The sequence below is a fragment of the Equus przewalskii genome, chromosome 30, assembly GCF_037783145.1.
Source record: "Equus przewalskii isolate Varuska chromosome 30, EquPr2, whole genome shotgun sequence".
Lineage (NCBI taxonomy): Eukaryota > Metazoa > Chordata > Mammalia > Perissodactyla > Equidae > Equus > Equus przewalskii.
The window spans coordinates 21525410-21544494 of NC_091860.1; the positions used below are offsets into that span (position 1 = coordinate 21525410).

At 36.2% G+C, this 19085-nt stretch overlaps 1 protein-coding gene across 3 annotated transcripts in view; it reads left to right on the forward strand.

Annotated features, from left to right (window-relative positions):
* The window catches only part of UPF2 (UPF2 regulator of nonsense mediated mRNA decay), a 112531-nt gene that overhangs the window by 81677 nt on the left and 11769 nt on the right, over positions 1-19085 (forward strand). For all 3 annotated transcript variants that reach the window (XM_070601553.1, XM_070601551.1, XM_070601554.1), the window contains exons 16-19: positions 3453-3592; positions 8601-8705; positions 9019-9117; positions 14126-14293. In XM_070601553.1, coding sequence (XP_070457654.1) covers positions 3453-3592; positions 8601-8705; positions 9019-9117; positions 14126-14293 — 512 coding nt within the window. The remainder of the gene's footprint in view (positions 1-3452; positions 3593-8600; positions 8706-9018; positions 9118-14125; positions 14294-19085) is intronic.

The following is a 19085-nucleotide window of genomic DNA, read 5'->3' on the forward strand; positions in this document are numbered from 1 at the left end:
GGTTTAAGAACAAAACCAAAATGGTAATAGGCAATATTACTTGGCTCTGGTTTGAAAGTTCAAGATAGTATTATAATGTAAAGAATAGAAATGAGAGAAATAAAAGTGAAAAAAGAGAAGAGGCCATATGAGGAAATTACATTATAAAGCAAAAGAGTGTATTTCATAAATTAGAAATAAAATCAGTAGGATAGAGGGGCTGGCCCCGTGGCCGAGTGGTTAAGTTCGCGCACTCCGCTGCAGGCGGCCCAGTGTTTCGTTGGTTCGAATCCTGGGCGCGGACATGGCACTGCTCATCGGGCCACGCTGAGGCAGCGTCCCACATGCCACAACTAGAGGGACCCGCAACGAAGAATATACAACTATGTACCGGGGGACTTTGGGGAGAAAAAGGAAAAAATAAAATCTTTTAAAAAAATAAAAAAAAAAATCAGTAGGATAGAATAAAAGGCCCAGAAGTAGCCCCAGTTAAATGCAGACAATTTTGTATATGATGAACTAGTGATCTTAAAAATAGGATAAGGGCAACAGGTGAGCATTTGGGAGGAAAACTGGTATAGAATCACATCTTATATCATCCAACTCCAGATGGATTAAAGAGTTAAATATTTATCTTTTAAAAGTTAAAAATAGATCTGATTATCAAGTATTTGGAGAAGTGTTAATTTTCCCAAACTTTAAAATGATTACAGAAAGCACACATATGTAGGCAGATTTGGATGTTTGCAACTGTTAATACAATGGAAAATTAAAATTAAAGTGAAAATAGTTTCCTTGCCAACTTATCATCATTTACAAAAAGAGCAGAGGTAAATTGATAATAAAATAGAACACCCCAAAAGATAAGTGAATGTGACATAATCAGATAAGAGGGCAGGGAAGAGTTGGTGTTTATTTGGTTCTGCCTGTTTGCCAGAGTGATAGAGCGAGGTAGTGTTATTCATAGTTGGCAAATTAGTTAAGAAAAGCCCAAATCAAAACTCTAGGTTAATCAAGCCAGAATTCAAAGACTCTGCTCTTTCTGATGTGTTGAGTATGTGAGGGAAATCCTCAGCATGTCTGGTAAGCAAAGAAATATAAATTAAAACAATCTGAAAGGAAGTATTACAATTATTACTATCTCTGTTATGAGCAGGAAAATTGAGGCACCAAGCAGCTCAGATTCAAGAGAACAGTATTTGATTTCAGTCCCCAGGTACACTTAATTCTGACACACACGTTTCAATATTTTACTGCCTGGATATTGTACTTTGTTATCCTTGTGTCCTTTATATAGACTTGTTTTTTCTTTTAAGGTATGCTTTTTAGTGAGGAAGATTGGCCCTGAGCTAACATCTGTTGCGAATCTTCCTCTGGTTCTTTTTTCCTCCCTAATACCCCAGTACATAGTTGTAAGTCCTTCTAGTTCTTCTGTGTGGGATGGTGCAACAGCATGGCTTGATGAGTGGCGTATAGGTCTGCTCCCAGGATCTGAACTGGCGAACCCCAGGCCACCGAAGCAGTGCGTGTGAACTTAACCACTGGCTCCCCAATATGCTTTTTTTTTTTAAATTGACAGTGTCCTAGGGGTCAGGAACTGGATAGTTATTATACAGTTTAGCAAATGCAAATTATATTTATAAATTGTCTTTGAAACTAACTTGCAATGCAAATGAAAATCTGTTGAAATAATATGTATTTTCCTTACAAATTAGAAGTATAGCTGTCAAAACAAAGCTACATATACATAATAGTTTTCTGATGATGCATGTTTTAAGTGGATATAACAAAGGTGTCATGGCATCTCATGCTATGTGAGTTTATCACCACTGTGATATTTTTACTGAGAATGCTTAGATTTATACAATTCTGACTTTAAATTTTTTGCCTTTAATAACTTAAATAACAGTCTAATATTTTGCTTCTTAAAGTCCCTATAAATAAAATTTACATATATAAAATTTGTATTTATATCTATAAGAAATAAGAAGTAGAAAATATTTAAGTTAATGGAATCTCAATTCCAGCACCAACTTTTTCCCTCAGTATTATTTTTCTTTTAAAATAAACCTCTCTGAGCTTCATCCGGCTTCTTTCAGGTTTTTTTTGTTTCCAAACTGGAAGGTATCTACTTTAATCACTTTGTACTTCCAAATTTTTGTCAGTCCTTAATAAATTGCTTAGACTTAAGACACTGAAGTAATTTTTTACTTTTATTGGTTGGGTTAGTTATTCAAACTCTCTGGGCTTCAGTATTCCTCACAAAATGAAAACGTTGAATCATGTCATCACTGAAGTTTGTTTCTGCTCTGATTGCCTAAGATTCTGTAAATAAAGAAGTATTTACTAAACACCTACTGTGTATTTATCAATATATGGCCTCTGATAAGTTTTGAATATATAAAACAAGTTCTTGGTCCTCAAGGGTCTCATAGTCTGACATAACATTTATGAAATCGTTAGAAAATATATTACATGATATATCCTTAAATGTAAAGTGCTATGATAGATTCTCCAAGTGCTTTAGGAGCAAGTAGGAGAAAAAAATAATGAATTACAGTATTCAGTGAGTTGATACAAGAAGTAAAACTTAGACTGAATTTGAAGAATGTCTAGCATTTGAAAGTGCGTATGGCAGGATGTTCTGTACTGAGAAGAGTATTCGATGAGCAAGGTCCTAAGGTACTATGCTTTATGGTAAGAGTTTGACCTCACTACAGGCAGAGGATTAGGAGAGAACAGTGGGGGTCAGATCAAATAAGGCCATATTGTGTGCATCTTGAAAATAGAGTAGTTTGAGATTCAAATGGTAATGCAGAAGTGATGATGCAGTGAAATGTGGATGAACGCCGTGGGGAGGTGGAAGCAAATTCAAGCCAGGGAGTTCCCTTAGGGGGAGAATCCTGTTACTGAGGGAAAAAAAAGCTCTGTGGTGACACAGCTGTTAGGTGTGTCACCATATAGCTTTGCCTCCTTCCCTCAGTCTTAATTTGCAGACATTCACATTGATAGCCAAGTGTTATTTCTCCATTAAAGTGATATAATTTTACATCTTTGAGCTTTCGGAGATTCCTAAGATATCATTTGATAAAAACTGTGACTGATGCTGCATCTTCTACACCTGAGGCTGCACCTTATGTGCTGCTGCTTCTTGCCTTTGTTCATCGGAGACTGAGATAAACAGTTTGAAGCTCTAAGAAAAGAAAAGAAAAAAATATATGTGTGTGTATATATAGTTTTTTTCTTTTTGCTGGTGGTTATAAAATGTATCAGTGTTCCATTTGAAATGAAAGTCTTGTTTAGTTTTTAAATGTTTCTCAAGATAGTTGTAAATGCTATTCTCATTTTACTATCATTCTGAGAAAATGGCTGTTGAGTTATCTTAGTATGTACTTTTAAATGGAGTGGTATAATATTGAAAACTTGCCTTTATCTTTTTTTAATGTATTCTTTCACTTTCTTCTCATTTCAAGGCCTAGTAAATGACAAAGATTCAAAAGATTCTATGACAGAAGGAGAAAATCTTGAAGAGGATGAAGAAGAAGAAGAAGGAGGAGCTGAAACAGAAGAACAATCTGGAAATGAAAGTGAAGTAAATGAACCAGAGGAAGAGGTGATGACTTTTATTTATAGCAAATAGGTACATTTGTACTACAGTATCTTGATTACATGAGCCAAGATTTTCTTTAATAAGAAAATAAGATCTTCCCCTTAGTTGTGTTTTTTTTTTTGGTGAGGAAGATTGGCCCTGAGCTAACGTCTGTTGTCAATCTTCCTCTTTTTTTTGTACTTCCCAAAGCCCCAGTACACAGTTGTGAGTCATTCTAGTTCTTCTATGTGGGATGCCGCTATATCATGGCACGATGAGTGGCGCTAGGTCCGCACCCAGGATCCGAACCGGCAAACCCTGGGCTGCCGAAGAGGAGGGCACTAACTTAACCACTCAGCCACGGGGCTGGCCCCTTCCCCTTACCTTCGTTCTAGTAAATGTAACTAATAGTATATATCTGTCATAAAACCCCTGGATTAATTAAAGGTGTTTTTTAAAGTAAGAAAATATTGACCATAGGATTTTTTTTTTATTAAGACTATTTTTTAGAGCAGTTTTAGGTTAACAGCAAAATTGAGGGGAAGATACAAAGATTTCCCATATACTCCTTACCCTGTACACATGCACAGCCTTCCCCATTATCAACATCCCCCACCAGAGTGGGACATTCGTTACAATTGATGAACATCATTGTCAGCAAAATCCATAGTTTACATTATGGTTCACTCTTGGTGTACGTTCTGTGAGTTTGGGTAAAAGTACAATATGTCTCCATCGTTGTGGTTAGGATTTTTATCTAATAAGCAATTTGAAGAAAAAAATTGTTTGATCTCTTATGTATCTTAATCTTACTTTCGAGTATGGACTTTTTAACCTGGTGGTTTTATGAAAACAAAATTACTGACTAGATATTAATGAACTTTGCTTTATTTCTCCCAGATCTAATGGCATATGATATCTGAAATTCATCATATACCATAATAATTGACATGGCCTTTTGTTTTTATGATTCTCTTAGGCCAGATCATATGAAATTGTTGTTCTACCATTTTTGACCTACCAAAATGTCGTTTTCATAGGTTCAACCTAATAATTTTAATTCTTTACTTTTTTTTTCTAAACCTGCTTAAGTGTTAAAAGTTCCATCTAAAATAATAGAATGTCTGGAATTTGCTTCATAGGCTGGAGGTAGGCTGGGGAATGAGTTTAGGGATATAGAAGAAACTATAAACTGACCATGAGCTAATACTTGTTCAGTTGTGTAATGGGTAAGTAAGGGTTCATTATGCTATTTTCTCTATATTTGTATATGTTTAAATTAGAAAGTGAGAAAAAACAAAAAGCAGGATGGATCAGGATAACAATAAGATACTAATGAAAATAAAATATAACCGTGGAATTAGTACTTTTTCACTTATTTTACTGTAAGTGTAAATTTATAGTTACCATTACAATTTGATGTGTATGGTTTTTTATGTTCCATGGGTGCTAAAAAGCATTTAGGAGAGTGTGATAATTTAGAAGTGTGATTATAATGAAATACTGAAAAAAGTTTAAATTTGTAATCAAAATTTAAATGTTTTAGGGAAATGGAATTTCTTGAGTTTTTGTTTTGATTTGAGCAAATAGAAAGAGTATTTGGAGGATGTGGGTTGTTTAATGTTTAAAGGAATGTTAATTATTTAAAGCGTTCATAAGATTCATATATAGATTTTTTTAAAAATCCGTTTAACATAAAACAAAAAGGACCCATAATTTAAAGTAATTAAAATTTTCTACAGTTAGAAGTGAAAATCCCTAAGGCTGTGTTTCTTTTAGACCTGAATGTCTGCGTCTGTTATTGAACGTTTTGTATGATTTCACAACATAACAATAGCTTTGCTGTTAGTTAAAAATGAATGATTTCGTAAAAGGAAGCCTAAACAATAATGTGCAGTTTTTATAAGTGGCCAGCATTTGTAGGTGTTGCAAATGTGCCTTTATGTCTTTGTTATTTCCCCCCAGTTTTATTGAGACGTAATTCACATAAACGTTGTATTAGTTTAAGTGTATAGTGTAGTGATTTGTTATACGTATATATTGTGAAATGATCACCATAATAAGTTTAGTTAACTCCCATCATCTTACCTAGTTACAAATCTTTTTCTTGTGATGAGAACTTTTAAGATCTACTCTCTTAGCACATTTCAGATGCACGATACAGTAGTGCCAGCACTTTATCTTTCCAACCTGAGAACTCCCCTAAAGTAGATATAAATAAACTGAGAAAAATTTAGAACTGGGATATGTTCCTATAATTGATTTCCATATAATAGTGGACATTATATTGCTCTTTTAAAAGATGAGATTGTCAGAGAAACATTCTATAGTACAATTTAAATTGGCTTATTTAGTATTTTATAACGACAAAAGGAAATGAGAGAGTATTTCCATTTTGTATTTTCAGAATAATCTTATGGCTGTCTTCTAATTTTGCTACTGTGTTAATTAGGTAAACAGTCTAACAAATTAAACATCCTTGGTAAATGTGATATTAAAGAGTGACTCATTGTCCTATAAATTTCTCATTTGAAGAGTTGTAATGTATTATATTTTCTCCTTTAAATGCATTTCCTCCTTTTCAAAAGTGAACTTTATAATTTTGACAGTAGTATTTTTAACCATTGCTTACTTTTCCAGTTGTAAAGTGAATATTATGCATGATAGATGTGTATTTGCTAAGTGGAAAAACAAAATGTTCAACTGGCTGATTCATGAGCCCGGTCTGGGAGGAGAAGTAAAAGGTGTGGTTTACTTTAAGGAAATGAAGTTGGAATAGTTTACTTCTCCTCCCACCCAAGACCACCCCTTCCCAGGACTGCTCTCCAAACAGAGAGGAAACAATTTTTAAAGAGAGAAGGTGGGTTGATTATAAAGTAATAAGAGCAATGTAGGATACTCTACCAATATTTGCTTCAACTGAGAAAGAAAAGGGCTAGGGTTCCACTCTTCAGAAAGATTGTACTGTTCTGTTTTCATCTTGGTCTGCAATTATTTCAAGCTCCGTATGACCCTTTGAAGTTATTCCTAGCACCCTACAACCAGAATATTTTCTCCTCAATATCAGCTATGTAACTCAAAGATGACTTTAAAGATTAAGTAAATGTTCTTTTGCTAAAATTCTGTTTTCCTGCAGCATTTATATAACTTAACAAAGTATAAAATTTATTATGTAATAGCAATAAATTATTTATCAAGCATTCATTATTCATGATCCCTGTTTTAAGCACTGTATTTGTATTACCATTTCTCATACCACCCTATGAGAGTCAGAAAATAAGGCACAGATAGGTTAAATAATTTGCCCAAGATCTCATACTGGTAAGTGGCGAGCCAGTGTTTGAACTCAGACAGTTTGGCTTGTCCTATGCTGTCCTTGTGCTTTACTTAGCCAGCATGGATTCTGTGGCCAGTGACTTCCTAATCTCGCAGGTTATTATGTCAATGTATAGTGGGATTAGGACAAATGAAATTCTTGTTCAACATTTTAACTTCAAAGTTAACCCACTTTATTTTGCCTGAGTAATATCAAAAAGGAAGATCGAGGGGGAAAAGTTAATGCATTTTAGCTTAGTCTAACTTAGTTTTTGAATAGGAAGTATCTTTTAACTGTTAATAAATGATTAATTTTTTCAAGGGCAAATTTAAGAGCATCTCTATTGCAAATTTAATTTTGAATTATAGAGTTATGTCAAAAAAAAGTTAATGCATTTCTGTACTTTCCCAAAACATTTCCATTTTAGAAACTCGAAGTCTCCAAATGTCTGTGTAGTAAGTAATAATACAGTTTGAATGTTTGAGATTAATTGCTATGTATACTAAAAATGTAACATTTACATCATTTGTTTTCTCTTAGGATTTCTCATTCACATGATTTCTCTTGGTACAATGAGAAGCAGCTGGGTTTAGTGTAGTCTTTTTTTAAACTTTTATGGCACTTAGTGAGAGTGAATTGTGTTGTTGGAGGTGAAAGGATACACAGAAGGAGCATCACGGTGTGCTTCTTTTTTTGCACGCGTTTGCAAATCCACTTGGGTTCTGCGCAGTCTTCTGTTTGAAAAGGAATTGTGACTAATAGAAGAGGAGATGGAGCTACTGACAGGACACTGGGGAGAACTAGTACTTGAGAGCCACGAGTAAGGGAGATCAGGACTGCCGGCTCTTCTGCTTAATAAGCACTGTGTCCTTGGGCAAGTCACTTAACTTTTCTGAGCCTTAAGTTTTTTTCTTGTATAAACGTCGGGAGAGTAAAGCTTATCCTTCCTTCTTCAGAATTGGGTAGAGCAAACCAAATGAAGTATGTAAGAGCACCTTCCAAACTGAAGTGCTGTATAAAATGTAGTGTCATTGCTTTCACCTGGTGACACTGTCAAATTTGAACTGTTTATTGGTCTTCATTGCAGAGTTAGACGGATATTAAAGAACAACTTGAGAAATTCAGTCTCAGTTTCAGAAGATAAAAATAAAGAGGGTTCAAGAAACTCATTCCTGAGGCCGGCCCCGTGGCTAAGTTCTTGTGCTCTGCTGCGGTGGCCCAGGGTTTCGCTGGTTCGGATCCTAGGCACAGACAGGGCACCACTCGTCTGGCCATGTTGAGTCGGTGTCCCATATGCCACAACTAGAAGGACCTGCAACTAAGATATACAACTATGTACCGGGGGGGATTTGGGGAGATAAAGCAGAAAAAAGAAAAAAAAAAATTGGCCACAGTTGTTAGCTCAGGTGCCAATCTTTAAAAAAAAAAAAAAAGAAAAGAAACTCATTCTTTATGGAATTCAAGGAAGAGTTTCTACAAAGGCTCTTTGTATTATTAGATCAGTGGAAGGTAGTGAAATGGGTTTTCAGGTACTGGGCTGTCGTAAATGTAGCCCGCTGACTTTGCCCTGCTGTTTGAGGCAGACTACGTAAAAGACTGGGACTTGAGAAGAGGAAACAATTAAACAAGAGTTGTAAAATCTTGTTAAGGCGGGTAAAATGTAGTAGCCCTTTTCAAAATGTTTTCATCTTCTCTCTTAATGTTAAACAATTTCAGGAGGGTTCTGATAATGATGATGATGAAGGAGAGGAAGAAGAGGAAGAGAATACAGATTATCTTACAGATTCAAACAAGGAGAACGAAACTGATGAGGAAAATACAGTATGTATGGCTGAAAATTTGCTTTTTTGAAATTGTGCAACATTTTCATGGTATTTCAGTTTTAGCCACTGGAGTTTTATTTCTTGTGATTGTTGAAAAATATCTTTTTGGAAATTTATTTTCAATTTGTTTTCTTTTCGAAGTACTTTTCTTTATTAACAAGTTCTTTTAACATTTAATAATGCTATATATTTTACTCAGTCATTCCTTGAGTTATGTTGAATAGGTTATCAATACAAAAAGGTTCTGCCATACGAAACATTACCGTTAAATTTTCTGGTCTGATTTCTTGTTTTTGTTTTGTTTTAATAAGGAGGTAATGATTAAAGGTGGCGGACTTAAGCATGTGCCTTGTGTAGAAGACGAGGACTTCATTCAAGCCCTGGATAAGATGATGCTGGAAAATCTTCAGGTATTAAATATTGCTCTATTCCAGAGCAGCTACTAAAACAAAATGCTGCGGCACATTCGATTCTGGTTAATAGGAGGGGCTCCACAGTCTGTCTCTGCAGCAGCTTTTTCCTGATGTATACAATTTGCAGCTGCCACTGCTTCTTACGTCCCACATCCTGATTTGCACGTTTCTTTGAGATAGAGTGGGAAAAAATGTAGTAAATATAAGACTTAGAGTAAATTTTATTGTACCAATCTCTGCCTTTTCTCTTTTAAATCGTATCTCTATTTCTAAAACCCTTTACTTGCAATTTGTTTGGGGGTCAAACTTTTCAGAAGATAAATATTTGGGGAAATTTTAGTTTAGTAAATTCTTAAGTTTGATTTATAACTTGCATAACTTGTATATAAACATTTAGAGGAATATTGGTTATTTGATGTTTAAATAAATGTTAGTTTAATGTATTCATGACATTAATACACTGGATTTTATAAAAAGCCCTATCTAACATTTTCTTAAATGTATCAGTAATGTAAAATAACTATGTTTTTCTATAGTTAGAGATAAAATCCCACAGACTGTTTACTTCAGCCCTGTATATAGCTGTCGTTAAACCCTTTGGTGACTTGAGAAGAGTGCTTTTCTGGCATCATGGGGTGAAAGCCCCATGAGGTGGGTTCAGTGGAGAATAGGAAAGGAGGAAGTGAAATTGCTGGATACAGACATAGCTAATTCTTGAGGAGTTTTACTAGAAAGGGAAGAGAAATGAGGAGATAGCTCGAGGGGGTCAGAGTTGAAAGAGGAGAGTTATTTTTAAGAGAGAAGCTATTTTAGAAACTTTATATGCTGATAGAGTAATCTTTTAGAGAAGAAATAGTGGATTTTACTTTTATTTATGCTACTAAGGCCAAAAGCTATAATAATGTACAAATTAGCATTATAGATATCTTAAGCCAATTTGCTTCTTCCTACATATATTAAAATTTCTTCATCTAGAAAGCTCTTAATTTATGAAATAAATCTTAGATTCATATCATTTAGGAGCACATCATCAAATAAAACAATCATTATAATTCCTTTGAATTGGTAATAAACAGTTTACTTCTTAATGAAACTTCCTATCTTACATGAGTCAGTAGCCATTTTACTCGGTCATTCATTTTCTAGTAAATATTTATTGAGGATCTACTGTGTGCCTAGCACTGTGCAACAGGCTTAGTATAAAGTAGTAAATAAAAACCTGGTTCCTGGCCTTAGAGAATGTCATTTTATGGGGTAAGTAGATATCTAACAACTAAACAAATACATAATTTCAAATTGTGATAAATATTAAGGAACTAAAAGAATGCTGTGGTAGAAGGGAAAGGAAGGACCTTTTTTAGATAGGATGATCAGGGAAAGCTTCTCTGAGATCATGAATTTTAGACAAGACAGGTAAAATGGAGCCAGCTAGGTGAAAAATTGGGAGAATATGGGAACAATGTGTCAAAGGTCCTGAGGCAGAAAAGAACTTGTCATGTTTGAAAACTAAAAGAAGGCCAGGATTAACAGAGCCCAGTCTGCATGAGGATGGCGCAGCAGGAGAGTGGATGACTGCGATGGGACTCCTTTGAGTGGCCGGGCCTGGGTGGATGTGGTTCAGGCTGGGACAAGACTGGAAGCAGGGGAACTGCTTAGAAGGCTGACGTGGCAATCTAGGTGAGAGACGAGGGTCGTCTGCCCAGGTTGGTGGCAGGGCACCTGGAGGGAAGTCTGGAGTTGAAAACCGTTTAGGAAGTAGAATGAACTGGGTTTATTTGGTGCTTGATTGGATAGGGGTGCGTGGGGGAAGAGGAGTCAAGGATGACACGCAGTTTGGGCCGCTGGCTCTGTGACAGGAATCAAGGGGAGAGTGAACAGGAGTTCCTCTTTGGCTGTGCTAAGTTTGAGAAGCCTGTGAGGTGTCAAAATGGGAATGTCTGGAGATCAGAAGAGGAACATAAAGGGAGTGGTTGTTGGATCATATTTAAAGCCTTGCCATAAATGAACCACGTAGGTGTAAAGTGTGGAGAGAGAAGAGAAGCAGCTCCAGGGTTGAGCCCTGAGGAAGTCCAGCATTTAGAAATAAGGTAGAAAAGCTGATGAAGTCAAAAGAATGGAAGCTTTTGATAAAGCCCGATAATTGTTCCTTACTGGGAGTTTTGAAAAAACGAGCTGGAGGGATGGGAAGATACGATCAGAGATGGGGGATGTTTGAATTCACATTTTTGCAGATGTTTTTAGTGTACTGGAAGAAACTTCTATATTAGTCACTAATTTTAAAACATTATCAAATACCCAAAGCAAACAAGCACAGAGTTTCTTCCTTTGATAAAATTGTCATAGGAAGATGCAGTATCATAAATCAGTACCATAAATCAAGTCCTTAAATTTCGTGCAATCCTAATTCTGTCCCACCAGGAGAATTTTTTGGGGAGTAGGGAGGAGAACAGGGAGATGGATGGAGAATGAACTTAGCAAAATTATTCTTAAAAGCGTCTGTAAGAATAAATAGCTAGGAAATTTCTGGAAAATGTGTGACAGGATATTAAAACTTTTTAAACATACAATAATAGATTGGCACAAGGATAGATAGATTAATGAAACAGAGGAGAGTCCAAAATAGACCTAAAACATGGCAGTTTAATAGTATGATAAAGATAACATTTCAAATCATTTGAAGGAAAATGAATTGTTCAACAAATAGTCAATAAAAATCTGAATTTCTATTTTATTTACGCACCAGAATTAATTGCAAATCTATCAGAAATCTTACTAATTGTGAAGACAATTGGGCAATGCATTAAGACTTAACATTTATTCTTCATACACTGCTGTCAGATACTGTTAGTATTCCTGTGTTTTAGTTGAAAAAGCAGGCTTGGAAAGACAAAACCTTGCTTAAGGCTGCATGGCTAGTAGTAGTGCAGTCTGTTTTCAACCGTTTTGCTTTATTGCCTTCCAGCACAGAATGCCATAAGAAACTTTAAGAAATACCAACCCAGGAAAAAAAATCTATACCCTACACAGCACAGGTTAATATCTATACTAAACCAAGAGATCCTACAAACCAGTGAGAGTAGATGAATAACCCAATTTTTTTGATCGAAAGAATAGACAAAATCATGTTAAAGCTCACTGGTAATCAAAAGATAAGGAAATTAAAACAAGCCTTTCTACCAGATCATGAGATATTAAGATTTAAAAAGTGATAATACCCATTGTGGTTAAGTGTGGGTAAATATCTACATTTGGTAAATGTAAATAAGTTCAGCCTTTTAGAGAGAAATTTAGTAAACCTCTTAAATGGGCATACCTTTTGATCTAAAAGTTTACCCCTCGTAATTCTCTGCCAAGTGCATGAAATTATACAAAGATGGCACATTGTAATAGAAAAAAAGTCTAAGCTGTCTGTCAGTAGAGGACCAATTAAATAAATAAGGACATATCCATATATTTAGCTCTGTATATACTCAGCTAGAAAGACACCCAAGATGTAGAATCAAAAAGAAGAAAAACATGTATGTTTAGGATAGAACAACATGCATAGTGTCTAGTTGTGTTGATATGTGTATGTTCATATATGTAAGAAAGAAATCTGGAAGAACATGCCCTCTTAGTAGTTGTTGCGTCTTGGAGTGGGACAGAGGGAGGTAGCTGGAGCCATTCGTACAGACACACTTGCTAATGCATTTTTGTATTTAAATAATTTACAGAGAGTCTGTTAATTTTGCCATTGGGGGGAAAAAGATAATTTACAAATCAGGATTTGTATAACGTGATCCTTTCAAATTTTAAGTAAAAAGTCTATAAATCTTATGAACCTGGGAGAACTTCAGACAAATTCAACAAATTGGAACTTAGAAATCAAAAACAATGAAACTGTATACTTTACACCTTTTTTACCATTTTGCTTGATTTGCAAGTCTCTTGCAAATATGGAGCCTATATTTAAATTGTGAATTTAAGTTGTAGTAAAGCAATTTTAAAACCTTCATGGCCTTTCAGCATTACCTGCTTAGCTTTGAAGAATCATATTCAGCTCTTCCTTCATTCCTCCTCCATTCATCAAACAGAAAAGTTTTTGCAGTTCCCTAAATGTAACCATGCTGTTTCATGTCCTTGTGTTGCACCTGTTCTTCCCCTGCCTAACTTCCCTCCATATTCCCCAAGCTGCCCTTTGACCACCTGCTTGGACGAAGTCATATGAAGTCGTTAACGTTCTCAGATGTCCCATTTGTATTTAACCTTTCATGAAATCTTAGCACCCACCCCCTCCCAACCAGGCATTTGTAGTCGCTCCACCCCAAACACAGGTTATACATACTTGGATGAATCATAATTAATTTATTTCTCTCACTTAACAAGTTTATGAGTTCTTTGAGCATAGAGACTGTTTTTAGTATCAATATCTGCAAGCCTAACACACAGTAAAGTCTTCAGTGAGGGTTTGTTTAAATAATTGGTTGATAAATCCAGTGTGAATGTTAAAAAACGTTGGTATTAACAAACAAGAAATTAATCTGAGCGTTACTAGGTTCCATTTTTAAATATTGAACACCTGCTGTGTGTAAAGCACTACCAGAGAACACCAGGGAAAAGGTATATAGTGATGAACCCTGCCAATCTGGTGGGGGATTCTCACAGACAAGCAGGCAGTTATGGTACATGATAATGATGAAGGAAGATGTGTGCTGTGGGCATGAATGAAAGGGCACGGTGCACTCGAGGTACAGGGAGATTTGGTAGAACCTACGTCATTGGGGGCCTGGGAAAGTCCAGAGCGATAAACAGGAGACAAATCACATAGTTCTTCCAAGCCACATGTAAGGGTCAGGGGGTGGGGGACGACTCCATGGTTTCTTTTGCGTTTCAGAAAGATCACTCTGGCTCTAATGATTGTTATATTTTAAGTAATATAGCACTGAATGAATTGTTTGCAATTTATATTTACATATATCCATGTATAACTTGGAGTATTTATATTCTTTTCATCTCTGTCTTTAAGCAACGAAGTGGCGAATCTGTTAAAGTGCACCAACTTGATGTTGCTATTCCCTTGCACCTCAAAAGCCAGCTCAGGAAAGGGCCCCCACTTGGTGGTGGGGAGGGAGAAGCAGAGTCTGCAGACACAATGCCGTTTGTCATGTTAACAAGAAAAGGCAATAAACAGCAGGTAAGAAACTGTCTGCTGGGTTTTCACAATTGATTGTTAGTTATCAAGTATAAGTAGTAACTTTGTTTTATAGATTCTAAATTATCTTTTGCCTACAAGGGGAAAAGAGTTGGAAACAGTTAAAATATTCAGTAGTAGAAATAATTTTATCTTTATATGTATAGAAGACACATGTGACTTCTAGCAAATAGATATTTTTTAATGGAAAGGACATTTAAAATGTAAATTCATATGTGTTTGTAAGAACATATAAGTGCCTTGACTCTGTAGGAAGGTTCCCTAAGTGTGCTCCGGGCCGGAAAGGAAAGGAGGAGATGTATCTCAAAAACATGCTCACTTGCCAAAAGTTCTCTTGAAAAATCGTTGTTTTTTGACTCCTAATTCTTCTCCTCCATTCTCCTTATACCGCTTCCCCCTTCCTTCCCCTCATCTTACAGAGGGCCCCTCAAAATCATTTCCCCAACTCCTCAGCTGTTCCTTTAGGGCTTCACACATAGATTCCTACGTTCGTTCGTCAGATACTTCGCGAACGGCTACCTGTACCAGATCTTGCTCTGGGGGCTGAGGCGACAGTGATAAACAGCATCGAGTCCTTGCCCTCGGGAGCTCCAGTCCGCGTCGGGCAAGGGGCAAACGTTCTGTACTTGCAGGTAGTGAAAAGCATGGTAGAGACAATAAGGCCTGGCTCTCACACGCCACTCTAGGATATGTTGTGTTACCAATTGTGTAACAATTTTTTCACAGTTTAATGTTTCTGAAATCAAGTTGCCTCTTAGAGTTGATGGACTCTTGTGATAATTAGCAGGTTTTTTTCTCTTTTTTTAGTGGTTTGTAAAATAGTGGCGCATCTTAAAATTAATGGAATATTAGATTCTGTGAAGTATGGAAGCTACCACAGGTTATCGTAGACAAGTCCAATAGCTGGCTCCCACATTCGTTCAGATAGTCATTTAACAGATATTTACTGTTGACTTGCTGCATACCAGGCACTATTCAATGTGCAAGATACAGCAGTCAGCCAAAGTCCCTCCTCTCTTGGGAGCTTTTCTAGTGTTGAGAGGCAGACAGTAAAGAAATACATAATGTCAGATTGGGGAAAATGCTACAAAGGAAGATAAAGCAAGATAAGAGGATAGGAAGAGACTGGGGTGGGAGGAGGCAAGGAGAAAGACATCTGTTTTAGTTGGGGTGAGCAGAGAGGACCTCTAATCAGGTGTCATCTGCGATGGAAGGGATATTCTGTTCCCTCGCCACCAGTACAACCTCAAAGAGATGATGCCTAGATAAATTTTTATCTCTACTTTTGTCAGATAATTTCTTGTTTACACAGAGGATCAAAGTTGTACAGTGTCCCATTATTTTGCCACAGTGCAAGTAAATCTTGAGATACAAAAACTACACCCATTAGAGTCGTGGAATGGAGGGCTGGAAGAGACTTTGCGTCATGACCCGTGTTAATAGTTAACTTCGACTTCAGTTCAGAGCAATGCTGTATCTCTCTCATACACTGGCCTCATAATTCCTTTCCAGTCGTCAGGACTTTCCTCCATCCTAGGCACTGGGGTTCTTGTGCTTTCAGGAAAGTTCTGCCCTCTCCCACCCTCACGCCAGGGTTGAGCTCTGGCATTTCTCCACTCCTCTATCCTCCACTCAGTCTCCAGAAAAATAAGGGCGTTTTTTGTTTGTTTTAATCAGGACTCTAAATTTGGTATTGGATTGAGATCTTTGCCAAAACTGCTCTTCTCAGAGCACCTGGAATTGCTCTGCAACCAGGATTCTCAAAACCCAGAGTTTTTCCTTTTCTTTTTCAGAGACTGCCTAGATCTCTGAGCTGGACTTTCTATTTCAGTCGTCGCATTTTAGCTTTGCTTCAGTCTCTTTCTTTAAAAGCTCTCAGCCCTCACACACTGCCGCCGCCCCCCTCCTCCCCATCACCAGCTTTTCTTGGTGCAAAAAGAAAGTTTCAAAACTCTAAAATTCTAAGGCATGCCCAAAGCCTTTACACGTCTTTTTTATTTTTTAATTAATTTTGAAGGGCAGTACATGGCAGGTGGATATACCTTGGTTCCTGTTGCCGTCCAGCTCCTGAACATTCATGTTACGTTGGCCTTGGTTTCTCTTATCTAAAAGGAGGTTTAGGACTATCTTTGTGTGAAGATCAAATTACACAATAGTAAATTAGTTTTCTTCATTTGTCCCTCCCTTTCATGGGGCACACATGAAAATTCATTATACTTTTGTCAACTTGTATACCCCATTTGACCCTTATAAGAACATGTAGGCATTGGAAATAAAACTTACTTTAAGAAATTTTTGAGCTTTGTGAAATAAATTCATTTCAGCAGTCCTAAAGTCTAAATTGCGTGGGTCAAAATCAGACTGTATTTTTAGAAGAAATATTTTTGGTTTAAAGTAGGTAGGTTATATACTGTAAGTTATATACAGTATATAACCCATACAACTTTATACAAAATGAGGACTGTGAAATTTTGTTTACTTTTTAAGGAAATATTTTTATTGAACTTTATTTAAAAATATTATTAGCAAACATGAAATGAGATCTCAGAGTACTTGGTTGTTAAGTAAATTTTCAACTCATAACTTTATTTGGAATTTTAGAAAATGTTCAATTTCGGGAACATTATTTGAAGAAACGTCACTGGTATTTTGTGGTCTGAAAAAGAAAGTATATTTTGTTCTGATTTTTATTTCTTTATTTGGCTTTTGGGTGTTGGCCCTTCTGGTACAACGTTTTTTCTAGAAGTGTGAAAGGTGTTGCCTTATAGGAATCTTTAATTCTAAACTTAAGTGAAAGATCTCTTTGTGCACCAAAGTTGTACTCAGAAATAACTTTCTTCTGTAGTCATTAGGAGAAGAAAAATTTGCACCAGTGAAGTGAATAGTTGAAAAGAAAGAGGGATGATGCTGTTGATAATTTCTTTCTTCTAGATTTAAATATTTATGAATTAGAATAATTAATTGAAATAAAATGTTTAGATCGTTCAAATAAAAGTTTTAATGTAATAGAACAAATTATGTTTTAAAGAGCTTTTGATTGTTTTAAACAAATGCACAATATTTATTGTAGTTTAATACTTGTAAACAACCCATTTTCTTGCAGTTAATATTTATAAAGAGTTGTGATTTGTTTTACATCTTTTGACTGGAGTAGTTGATATTTATCCTAGTAGCTTGGGATATGTGTATGTGGATACGTATATCTATTTGTTTGTTTGTTTCCAGTTTCAACTATAGTTATGAAGTAGCTTTAAAATAGAACTTAAGGGGCTGGCTCGGTGGTGTAGTGGTTAAGTTCACATGCTCCGCTTTGGCAGCCTGGGTTTGCAGGTTTGAATCCTGGGCACAGACCTACACCACTCCTCAGCATTCTGTGGTGGCAACCCACATGTAAAGTGGAGGAAGATTGGAGACAGATGCTAGCTCAGGGCTAACCTTCCTCAGCAAAAGAAAAACAAAAAGCATCTGCAGCTTGTGATTTCATGGTGCTCAGGGAATCATTTATCTGCATTTCTTATTGGGCTGCTTTGCTTGAGTATTTTGTAAAACAGTAATGTGTTGCTCCCTCCGTGTTTGCGTATATTTATAAATGTTTAAAACTAGTCAGTAAAGTAACTGAGAGGAAAACCAGCTGGCTGATTAGCATTATGATATTGGGGCTCTGTAATTTACATTAAGAAACTCAGACTTCACCTCTTCTTACCGTTACCATCTCAAATAAGGCATCTTATTTGATGCTGGGAACGGAGAATGACTTCAAATTTAGCTGTCATTCTCAAAGCCCAATAGATGTTCTGTATTTTACTGAGATAATACTTAACATTGCTCAGAATTCTTAGTGTATTTCAGACATTGTTCTTTTATATGTAATTATATCTTTAAAATTAATGTATTAATTTATGTAGCTCTGTCTTTGTTGATTTATACTGACAGGTTAAATTTTACTTAGAATACCTACTAACTAGTTCATGATTGTTCTATTCAGGGAAGATTGGAAAATTGCTTCAAGTTCTCATTCTGGAAATTGTTCTCATAGTTGTGGTCTTTCTAGAATCTGACATATGTCTCTCCCTCTCTCTCTCTCTCTCTCTCTCTGTCTGTCTCTCTCTCTCGTCATAGTAACTTGGCCCAACTCTGTTTACAATGTCTATTTAAGGGAGCTTTTCTTTACCAATAGTTTATAATACCTAGATTTGGAAATACAGGTACAACAGAATGCTTTCCACATGAATAGTGCTGAAAATAAAGAATTTCGTTTTGAGTTATTGTGACATCTCGCAATAACTGTACTGTTTAGGAAGAGGAAATTTATTCTGGAACTTTGTTTCACGTATTAGAGACATGTGAGTCTCACAGAAAATTCATTTGGAGCTGAACTTTTTTATTAACTTATTTTTTTGTGTCTTACTGTTTGTTTTGAAAACTAAATTAAAGCATTTATGACAGGAAATTATGGCCATTTTATTTAACTTTGTTCCAGTTGTTGTTAGTGGAAATAAAAAATGGTTTGGGCAGGTCACATCTGCTACAGACAGATTCTTTTTTTTTTCTTGAGGAAGATTAGCCCTGAGCTAACATCTGCCGCCAGTCCTCCTCTTTTTGCTGAGGAAGACTGGCCCTGAGCTAACATCCATGCCTATCTTCCTCTACTTTATATGTGGGACGCCTACCACAGCATGGCGTGCCAAGCAGTACCATGTCTGCACCCGGATCCGAACTGCTGAACCCCGGGCTGCCGAAGTGGAACGTGCGCACTTAACTGCTGTGCCACTGG